This window comes from Monopterus albus, unplaced genomic scaffold (assembly GCF_001952655.1).
Source record: "Monopterus albus unplaced genomic scaffold, M_albus_1.0 scaffold398.1, whole genome shotgun sequence".
NCBI classification, from domain to species: domain Eukaryota; kingdom Metazoa; phylum Chordata; class Actinopteri; order Synbranchiformes; family Synbranchidae; genus Monopterus; species Monopterus albus.
This window is the reverse complement of record NW_018128278.1, coordinates 1,927-12,324: the sequence shown is the minus strand read 5'-3', so window position 1 is coordinate 12,324 and position 10,398 is coordinate 1,927. Positions and strand designations below refer to the sequence as shown.

Below are 10,398 nucleotides of genomic sequence, written 5' to 3'. Positions count from 1 at the left end.
ACTACAGGGGCGGCGGCGCGGACAGCCTGCTATATGTCACGTGACCGGGGTCAGCCCCCCTCTGGTCGTCCTGGCAACAGCGAAGACACTAGGAGGATGCAAAAACCCGCGCGCTGCTTCATCATCGCTGTGTGATGACAGACGGCGCCATGATACTCCTCCTATAGAGCACATGGAAACTTATGAAGTTTAATATAGTTAGTTAATTTAAAAAAATACTATTACAAACCACCTTTAAGACAAAAGCAGAGTAAAACAAAACAACAGCAAAACACACTAAACAGCAAACAGGATTAACCTCCTGGCTCATTTGTTGCTGGGCCCTGTTGCCTCCATGTCAGTTTCAAATTTTTTAAAGGTAGGTTACCCAGAGCTGAAATTTGCTGGTCAATTGATTAGTCAATTAACATAAAAATAACTGGCAACAATTCTGAAGAGTGATTAATAGGCCTAAGTCATCAAGGATCGGCTTTGAGTCCCTTCTTGTTTGCTATGGTGATGAACAGGTTGACAGATGAGGTCAGACAGGAATCTCCGTGGACAATGATGTTTGCAGATGACATTGTGATCTGTAGTGAGAGCAGAGAGCAGGTGGAGGAACACCTGGAAAGGTGGAGGTCTGCTCTGGAAAGAAGAGAAATGAAAGTCAGTCGTGGAAAGACAGAATACATATGGCTATATTGGTAGAAGGATGCTGGAGATGGAGCTGCCAGGCAAGAGATCAAGAGGAAGGCCAAAGAGGAGATATATGGATGTGCTAAAAGAGGACATGAAGTTAATTGGTGTGAGAGTAGAGGATGCTGAAGATAGAGTTAGGTGGAAACAGATGATTCACTGTGGCGACCCCTAACGGGAACGGGTTTAGAGGGTAGGTCCAGGTACAACTGAGATTCCAAACCTCTTGGAGTCCCCTTGTGGTCCCCTGGGGGCCCAGAGCAGTTGTGGCTTTGCACAGTTGGTAATCTGATCCCATCTCAGAAAAATAGAATATTTTAAATCCTTTTGAATGATATTTATTTATTTTAATTTTATTCTGCCAATTCAGTTAAATGACTAAATTGTATAAATCTTTTTTAATTATAGCCTACTTTAAAATTGTTATGTATTTGTTTGAATTGACCTCATTTGTAATGTTGGCTTTAACAGCTCCATTAGCCTACTGTATATTTGTTTTATTGCACATTCTATAACCATTTTATAGCTTATGTTTAGCCTAAATGTTTGTTTTTTTTATATTTACATATTAACTTTAATCACTTTTTGGCAAGTAATACTGCTGGGTATTGGTACAAAGGTACTGAATGGTTTATAATCTTTAAAAAGATAACCCACAAGAGTGAAATAAAGGGAATATCAGGCAGAAGAATCCTTTCAGTGCAAAAATAGGCAATTAGTTTGACTAATTCTTTGGCAAGGATAATATGTTATAAACAGGGTACATTACATGTATCTTAAAATTGTACATTAGCCTAATGAATAATAGGAGACTATTTAGTATTACAACTGTCTGCTTGAAATAACCTTTAGCAGCCACCTAATGAGCTCCGCTTCTCTGACATACCCAGGAATACGAGAAAATCTGATGAGTATAGCTGCTCATTAACTGGTTTCCATAAGGTCTCCTGTGCTGGTGCAAAAGAAAACCCGAGCATATTCTGTGTATTATGTCCCGCCTTCTTTAGATCTTCATCTTTGATTGGATTAGATCGCGTCAACCATGTTTGTAGCAGGTTAGGTTGCAGTGTCATGGCTGTTGATTCATCTGTGAGAAGTCAACCCCCAGCAGGTCTGATAACGGGTAAGCACGGAGAGCCATTAGCGGATGTTCTTAAGCTATTTAATGCGATTAGTTACACTTGAAAGGTAGCGAACTGTTGAGAATGGGAATGAATTTTAGATTTTGGTTGTTAAAAATATGAAGTACAACGTTATTTCGCTGACAGATGTCTGTTTTATAGCGCTGGTATCATGCAAATTGATTCTGGATAACTCGTGAGCAACAGGAATGGAGCCACTTACTCGTAAATTAAATGAAGACCAGCCTCATTCTTATCAGTTTTCATAGTTACTAGAAGGTCTGGGTGTGTCATGTCATGGTGTAAAATTGATAACAACGCACGTGTAAGGCTAGCTTACTTACACAGGAAGTGGACAGTGCATGTTAACCCAGCTGACTGTCCGATAATTGAAACTTTCAGCAGTCACAATTCAGACACATTTCTGTCCCCGTTTTTTTAATCAGTTAGAACTGATAAAGACTGGTTTTGGTTTTACTTCTGTTTTCTCTCAGGTAACAATGCAGTTCCTAGGGCGGTTTTTGGACACAGTCTCCACTGTGTCAGCCCTCTTCACCAAACCATACCGGGTCCGGGACGTGCCGCTGTCTGACTATGATGGAAGAGGCAAAGTCAAGCTGAAAGAGGAAGGACGCCTGGTCCTGTACAGAAACGTCCAGAACCCGTCATGGGACTGTCTGCTTATGTGTCCTGAGACGCCAGCTATGGCTCTGAGGTCAGTGCTGATTACATCATGGAGAAGAAGAGTATTTCACCTTTGACCTACACTGATACTCAACAAGTCAGTTTAACAAAAGCTTGAATTAATCAGTATTTAGGGGTCATTTAGGTGTAACTCTGAAAAGCAGGCTTAAATTGTGTGAACCTAAGACAGTTTCACAGTTTATGAGAACTGAAACCAAATGCTAAAAGTGTCACAGGAAGTTGTCCTAAATAGAGATGAGCTACTAAATACTGACTTAGTATGATGCCCAAGCTTTTGTACAAGTCACAATTACAATTTAAATTTCTTCTTGCTTTTTGCTCATCAATTAAAAAGTGATATGTGCATTAACGATTGCAGAAAGGGCTTATTTATAATATTTGTTTATTGCTGGGGCTGTATTTTCTTCTTTTTGCATTAAAATTCACCAAACTATGCAATTTGCACAAAGGTTTGTGCATAACTGTAGTTGCCTATAATATTTATCCTATGCTATTATCACATTCCCAGCACCCACTCAGATTCCCTCAAAACTTTGTTCTTCCTGAACCAGACTGTTTCAGGTGACATCAGAGGAGGATGCCATGAACTGGTTCCCGCAGTATGCCCTCAAGCTTCGCCCTTTCTATGAGACACTTCCTCTGAAGGCTGAGAACACCCAGGCAATCGTGGACTGTATCCGCAGCCACCCAGACTGGAGCTCCGGCCACATCGCTGTGGAAAAAGGCCTGAGAATGTGTCTTAAACATAACTATGTCCAGAGGTAAGAAATGGTGCTGACTTTTACTCAGTTTGCTTTGGATTTTGTGATTCTGACAAACACTGCAAGTCATGACTTTTCTCTTTATCAGTTATTCTTCATCTAGTCTGTGAGATGACAAAAAAATATTGTAAAATGGTCATTGTTGTTTTCTACAGCCCAAAATAATGTCTTCATATCCGTTGTACTAAAAGCTTAACAGCGATTCAGTTTGGACTGTATTTAAAATTATCAGTACACATTTCACTGTGCATTGTTAACTTGACAATGATATAAAATATGGTGAAGTAGGATCTCCTTCACACCTGAGAAAGTATATCCAGTAAATTAATAATAATGAATTGTTTCTGGTTCAACACAGGTTGGCCTATGGATAAGTGCATCAGTACACTGTGTATACATTAAGAAAAGATTAATCATTCTACAGAAGCATTCATTGTAGGGCAGTCTGTATGAGAGGCAACAAACAGGCCAGCTTTCATGCTGTACCAATATGATTAGAAAGTGACTGATGTCTGGAAGGAAGGAAATTGTTTTAAAAATCATCTTGAAAGAAATAGTTCAGTCACTAAAACGCTGTCTGTATAATCCTTCATTGTGTGCAGCTGCATGAACTTTAGATCCTCACAACATGAAAACAAAGGATCAATAATCCCTAACACTCTCTACCCATATATATGATATCTGCCCGTCATCGTTCTGTCTGCAGTCAGATCAATGCTCGTGACGCATCAGGTCAGACACCGCTGCATCTGGCATGTGAGCGTGGTGACACAGTGTGCGTGAAAGAGCTGTTGGAGGAAAGCCAGGCTCGCACTGACATCAAAAACCACAATGGAGAGACACCCATGCACTGCGCCGCCAAGCAGGATTCGCCTGCTCTCATCCAGGTGAGACTCAACAGGAGGGAGGTGTCAGTGTCCTATAGGTGGCGCTGTAACCGTGTTGCATTTTCTGAAGTTTCCCCACTGTGGGATCAATAAAGTTCTACCTACCTTTTATTAGGTCAGCAAGTTTAACATTTCACTACATCATGAAATCAGGTGAGGTGGAAAATAATCCACCAATCTCCATCCGCCTGATCACACTTTAGTAATGATTTTATCACCATATTTCATTGTCTTGAAAAGATTATTAACCAGCTACCTCCTGTAAACTGCATATAAACATTTTTCCTCCTTCCACTTTCCTCCACCACGTTTGCCTCCATCACTTCGTCTTCTCATTCAGATCCTGTGCTCACGGTTGTGCACGGGGGTGAACGAGTTGAACAATGCTGGGGAGACACCGCTGCACATTGCCTGCCGTCTGGGACGCATGGGGGCCGTCAGAGGTCTGCTGGACGGTGGGGCCAAGTGTGATGTCATTGGTGGCGCCGGCTACCCCATCCACAGTGCAATGAAGTACAGTGAGAAGGGGTGAGCCGGGGAAAGGATGAGTAGGGAAGCTGTACTGAGGAAACGGTATTTTCTATTCAGCATTACAAGTTGCTTTCTTTGTGTTTGTTTGTGTCTGTCAGCTGTGTGGAGGAGATCCTCAGAGCAGATCCAGAGCAGCTACGGGCTGAGGACGCTTTGTATGGAGGGACGCCTCTCCACTGGGCCAAAACTGCTGAGGTGAGGGCTTTGTGACTGGCATCTAATATTAAGTCACCATGAAATTTGTTTAGAAAAAAATGGAAATCTTGCTGTCTCTGTGTCAGATGTGTCGGACACTGCTGGAGCAAGGCTGCTCAGTGAACTACCTCAGTAAAACGGGGGAGAGCGCCCTCCACATTCTGACCAAGAGGGGCCGCTTTGAGGCGGCCATGGTGCTGCTCACCCACGGAGCGGATGCTAATCTGAAGGGGCAGGATGGGAACACAGCCCTGCACCTAGCTATGAAGGTACGGGATGCATTGTTGGTCTTATCACAGTGTTGGCATGAGAAGAAAAACACTAAAATATTACAGGAGTTCTGGTCAGTTTGGAAATTAGGTTGCATCACATATAAAGTGCACCATTTGTGTGACTCTGTTCTTTAGATGGACCACATAGACATGATCAAAGCTCTGATTGTCTTCGGAGCTGATGTGGAGATTCACAACGACCTGGGAGAATCACCTGGACTCATTGCAGCACGCAGCAGCAAAGGTAAGAGATGGAGAAGGGATGGGAAGACAGGTTTAAACTGGGAGGAGGAGAGATGAAGGGTAATGGGGCAAGGAGGACAAATTAAAGGAACAGATAGAGGAGGCAAATAAGGAATGATGGGGTAATGGAACTTAATTTGCTTTACCTAACCAAAGAGTTTGAACCATACTAAGGCTTAACATGTAGTCTCACTTAACCGCACATGTTCCACTGTAGATGATAAAGTGTCTGCATGAACAGCTGGGTATATGAGTGAATCTGAAAATGTAGAACATTACAAACCAAGCCATGTTTCTGTATATTTAATACTGTTGTACAGCTCCTGCAACTAATACAATTTGTTGTGACTGTTTCATCTTGCCGGCCTTTTGAAAGGTGCAAAAGTAGGACTTTACTCCCAGATAAGATGTTAATGATTCCCAGAAAGTAAATTTCACATTACAGCACAAGCAATAGATAAAGAGCTGTACAGTATAAACACAAACACACTAACTGGTCTCTTAATTAGGGTGTAGAACAAAAACTTAATTGTTAAAAGTGTTGCCATTACTTTTTCCACCATCACCTTTTATGTTTAATGGGTATGTTAAGTAAAGACAGATGCTGTTTGTGATTTATTAGCTTAGAAATATTGTTTATATTGTAAACCAGATCACATTTCATGACCAATTTATGCAGAAAACCAGGAAACTGTAAACAATGCCATTACTTTTTTTGCAGCTGTATTCTGCACCCTTTAAAAAGAACTGCTTTGTAAATGGTAAAATAATTTCAGGTTTTACTTCTTATAGAAATAAAAAATTTGAACATAATTACTCCAGATTTTCTGTTTCTGTTGATACAAGATAATCCTGAGCTTATTTGCTGTTGGCACAGAGACGGTTGTGTATGAAAGTACCCATGTGATGCTCTGAAGCAGAAATGGTGGTAAATTGAGGTTGCTGTTATTTATTAATGTTGAAAGTGCATGATGATTACTAACAGCGTGCTTATGTTCTGGCTCTCTCTCTCTCCAATCTTTTTCTCTCTTTGTCCTCATTGCTTGTTGTGTGTGTGTGTGTGTGTGCGCGCATGTCTAACATGCTGGCTGGCTTGTGTGTTTTGTGTTAACATGAAAGGTGCTAATAGAAAGATACTGCTGGACATGCTGTGTAGTGTAGGGGTCCAGAGGTGCCTCCCCCCCTCTCCCAGCAGTGCTCCTCTCATCTTAAACAACGCCAGGCCTCCAGGCATAGGTAACACCACCTTCCCTCACATCTGATGTCCTCTCTCTGGTTCAGTCTTTATTCAGTTTAAAGGTCTCCTGGCCTTTGAGTCATGAAGGAACCATATGCACTCGGGAACTTTTCTATTTTCCAGAATGACCTTTTTATACGTGCATTATATTTACACTCCACTGCAACATGTGTTTATGCTACTTACAAATCAGCTTTGATCCTAAAATACCAAAATCCAAACATAAAGATGGTTTCTTTCTTATTCCAAAGAGTTTACTCACTGTAATATGACAGGAATTTAGCTCAGATGCAGGAAATCTTTACGTTGTGATTGATCTTATTGATCTTATTCTTTTCCTTTTCTGTCATTTTCCATCTTATTGATCTTATTCTTTTCCTTTTTTATCCTTTTCTATGAATACTGATGCTGAGTGTTAGTATCATACAAACAGCTGTTGTTTGATCGACAGGATTTGATGACATCATGCATGTCGGTGCTGCATTCGGTGCAATGAGCAGAGGCACAACTGATGTGGACGGCCCCACTGGGGTGAAAAAGAAGTAAGTAAATCACTGCATGAACATCAAAAGTAGAGGAGGAGGGTTAACTTTTCACATCCCACATTAATATTTTACTTAATTCATCTCATTTCATTTATTGTAAACAATATATTCAGTATTGAATTAAATAAAGGATTTAGATTAAAAGAGTGTCCTGTGCATTTTGCCCTGTGCATCAAACAACAGTCCGGTTGCATTTTCTAAATCAACTAGTGGTTAGCACAGGTAAGACCAGTGTGACAATAAACATCACGCTGTAGCATTATCTAATCTCATTTACAATTCATTTGTATTGGAATGTGGGGAGGCTGTAGCTGACAGCAGACATAGAGCTCACACTGTAATACCTATTTACATGTCAGATTCCATGTTTTCCATTCTTTCATATTTGCTATAAGCATAGCAGTTTGAGATGAATTGGGGGATTTAAAGAGAATATGAAAGTTACAGAGGGTCTTTTTTGTGAAATCTAATCTAGGATTTACCTCCTCATCTCAATAATTTGTGTACTTTTCTTAAGAAACATGAATGAAGGAATGCTGTTTGTATTTTCATATAAATATAGCACTTTTGGAGACTCAGGTATGAAAATGTGATTATATGTCTGAATTTTTTTTCTCTCCTCTACCTCAGAATGGACAGACTGCTGTGTCTGGATGGTGGAGGTATAAGAGGCCTGGTGCTGATCCAGATGCTCATCTCTCTGGAGAAAGAGGCTGGTCGGCCCATCCGAGAGCTCTTTGACTGGGTGGCCGGCACTAGCACCGGGGGCATCCTGGCCCTTGCTGTAGTCCATGGTGTGTGTGTTTGATCCCCTTTCCCTAGTTTTTATAGGGTAGCAGTTAAAGAATAATGATGTTTCTTCACTGTGTAGGAAAGTCCACGGAGTATCTGCGCTGCCTGTACTTCAGGATGAAGGAGCAGGTGTTCAGAGGATCACGGCCCTATGAATCGGCACCACTAGAGGACTTCCTGAAGAAAGAGTTTGGCGAGCACACCAAAATGACAGATGTCCAGTACCCCAGGTAACTGTTCACATCAAAATGACCAAGGCTATGTGTCCACTAGTGAATAGGCAGAAAAGTGTCCACAGTACACTAAAGAAAATATGCAAATATACAGTGTTTGCTCATAAAAACCTTCCTGGAAAACTCTGTGTTCAGCCAGTTATTCACATAAATTTGATTTTCTTTGTTTCCCATGATAATTGTAAGGGAAAACAATATCAACCCGTTTTAAATATCTTACTGCTTCGTTGTCACTGATAGGTTAGAGAAAAATGACTGTCAGGTATAGCACACATGAAAATATGAGCTGATTTTTTACCCGAGTGCTTGACTAGGGTGCCCCAATCAGTGCTATAGAAAAACAACAGCTTGCTAAGAAATATCAGCAAGTGCCCTGAAACCACTGATGTAAAACATAAAATGATGAAAATGAACAAAAGGTATTTGTGTGTGTACAGGGTGATGGTGACAAGTGTTCTTGCAGACAGACATCCAGGCGAGCTGCACATCTTTAGGAACTACAGCCCTCCCTCCATCCACAGAGAGCCCTCATATACCACCACTGCCACATTCCAGCCCCTCACCATCCCACAAGGTACTTCAACAACTGCTAACTGTTTTTGTTGGCCTGCTGCACTAACTGCAGGGATAATGATGAGCACTGACCCAGAGCTACCACTGGGAGGCATCAAAGCAAGCACTTTTCAATCCTGCATGTAATGGTGTCACATTCAGCCATTCAGTTATTAATAAATTCATTAAGAAATGCTGGGGGTGAGTATAAAACCTCCACCCGAGTTTGTGTGCCACTGTATTCATGAATGTGTCCAGTTGTGCTGTGTTGTGTGAGTGCTAGCCATGTCGTTGTTACAGGATGGGAGGATGAGGATGTGTTGATGATAGGATACACAGAGGAGCCTGCCAGAAAGCGTAGAAGGGTGACAGATGAAGGTGTGTGCATGTATGTGTATGTGTGTGTGTGTGTGTGGAGGGTATCTGCAGGTCTGTTGTAAACATGTATTTGTTAAGGGTTATTTGTAGTCTTCAAATGTACCCAAACTCAAAGTGTCAGATTTTTACCTCATACCCCTTCTGTATCCTTGTTGTTATATCAGAACAGCTTGTGTGGCGAGCTGCCCGCTCCAGCGGTGCTGCTCCCACCTACTTCCGACCAATGGGCCGCTTTCTGGATGGAGGGCTGCTGGCCAACAACCCGACACTGGATGCCATGGCGGAAATCCACCAGTACAACAAAGTTTTAAAAGCAGAGGTAGGCAATTTGCCAACTACAGTGTATTTTTATGAATTTACAAATTATTTAGTTTTAAATTAGATTATTTATTTAATCTGCCTTCTCTCTTTTTTTTAACTCCTAACCCTCCTCCCTCTCAGGGCCGTGGGAAAGAGATCAAGAAGTTGGGCATAGTGGCCTCCCTTGGTACAGGTCAGTCACTTGATCGTGCCAAAACATAACAAATGATGTATTATTGAAAGTAAATTTAACTGTGACTGTTGTGAGAGGTGGTTTAAACTAAAGCTCCCCACAAACAACACACCCTTCCACATGCTCTTCTGTACTTCTGTCCTTTACATTTCTGAATCTCTCCCCATGTTACGTCTCAGTGCAGCCTTCGCTAGCTAACGTATACTGTAGCATGTGATAAAACCTGTTTATTCAGTGTGAATGAGATCCTTAACTTGTAATATGTTACTTTGCTCAACTCGTAGAGCTTCACAGGAACATTTGCAGCAACTAACTTGAGATCACCGTCTCTGGGCGAAGTCCTCATATCTGTACACTTGTATCTTATCTGTGCTACTGTGTGTGTCTCCAGGTAAACCTCCTCAGGTGGTGGTGAACTCTGTGGATGTTTTCCGGCCCTCCAACCCTCTGGAGCTGGCCAAGAGCTTTGTAGGAGCAAAGGAGCTGGGCAAGATGCTGGTGGACTGCGTGAGTACAGCAGCACACGAAAACCAACAACGAAATCATTTCCATGTCGCTCTAATTATAAAAATCTGTCTCTGTGATTGGACAGTGTACAGACTCTGATGGCTGTGCAGTGGACCGAGCCAGAGCCTGGTGTGAAATGACGGACACCATCTATCACAGGTCAGCTGATGGATGTGCTGCTGCCTCCTCTCAGTCAAACAGCCCTCATCCCTTTACTGGACTAAACATCTTTATCACACTGTCTTTTGCCCACTTCTTTTTGCTTCTCATA

At 41.7% G+C, this 10,398-nt stretch overlaps 1 protein-coding gene across 4 annotated transcripts in view; it reads left to right on the top strand.

Annotated features, from left to right (window-relative positions):
* Window positions 1–1,616: 1,616 nt before the first annotated feature.
* pla2g6 (phospholipase A2, group VI (cytosolic, calcium-independent)) overlaps window positions 1,617–10,398 on the top strand; it is a 9,923-nt gene continuing 1,141 nt past the window's right edge. The window contains exons 1-18 of one of the 4 annotated variants that reach the window (XM_020586225.1): window positions 1,617–1,798; window positions 2,291–2,511; window positions 3,053–3,262; window positions 3,969–4,149; window positions 4,490–4,677; window positions 4,779–4,875; window positions 4,962–5,144; window positions 5,283–5,391; window positions 6,510–6,626; window positions 7,079–7,169; window positions 7,803–7,966; window positions 8,044–8,194; window positions 8,635–8,771; window positions 9,050–9,127; window positions 9,292–9,446; window positions 9,569–9,620; window positions 10,012–10,127; window positions 10,213–10,286. In XM_020586225.1, the coding sequence (XP_020441881.1) occupies window positions 2,297–2,511; window positions 3,053–3,262; window positions 3,969–4,149; window positions 4,490–4,677; window positions 4,779–4,875; window positions 4,962–5,144; window positions 5,283–5,391; window positions 6,510–6,626; window positions 7,079–7,169; window positions 7,803–7,966; window positions 8,044–8,194; window positions 8,635–8,771; window positions 9,050–9,127; window positions 9,292–9,446; window positions 9,569–9,620; window positions 10,012–10,127; window positions 10,213–10,286 (2,318 nt within the window). In that variant the 5' untranslated portion in view covers window positions 1,617–1,798; window positions 2,291–2,296. Of the gene's footprint in view, window positions 1,864–1,951; window positions 2,076–2,290; window positions 2,512–3,052; window positions 3,263–3,968; window positions 4,150–4,489; window positions 4,678–4,778; window positions 4,876–4,961; window positions 5,145–5,282; window positions 5,392–6,509; window positions 6,627–7,078; window positions 7,170–7,802; window positions 7,967–8,043; window positions 8,195–8,634; window positions 8,772–9,049; window positions 9,128–9,291; window positions 9,447–9,568; window positions 9,621–10,011; window positions 10,128–10,212; window positions 10,287–10,398 lie in introns of those variants that run through there. The other 3 variants (XM_020586226.1, XM_020586227.1, XM_020586228.1) reach the window with 3 other exon arrangements.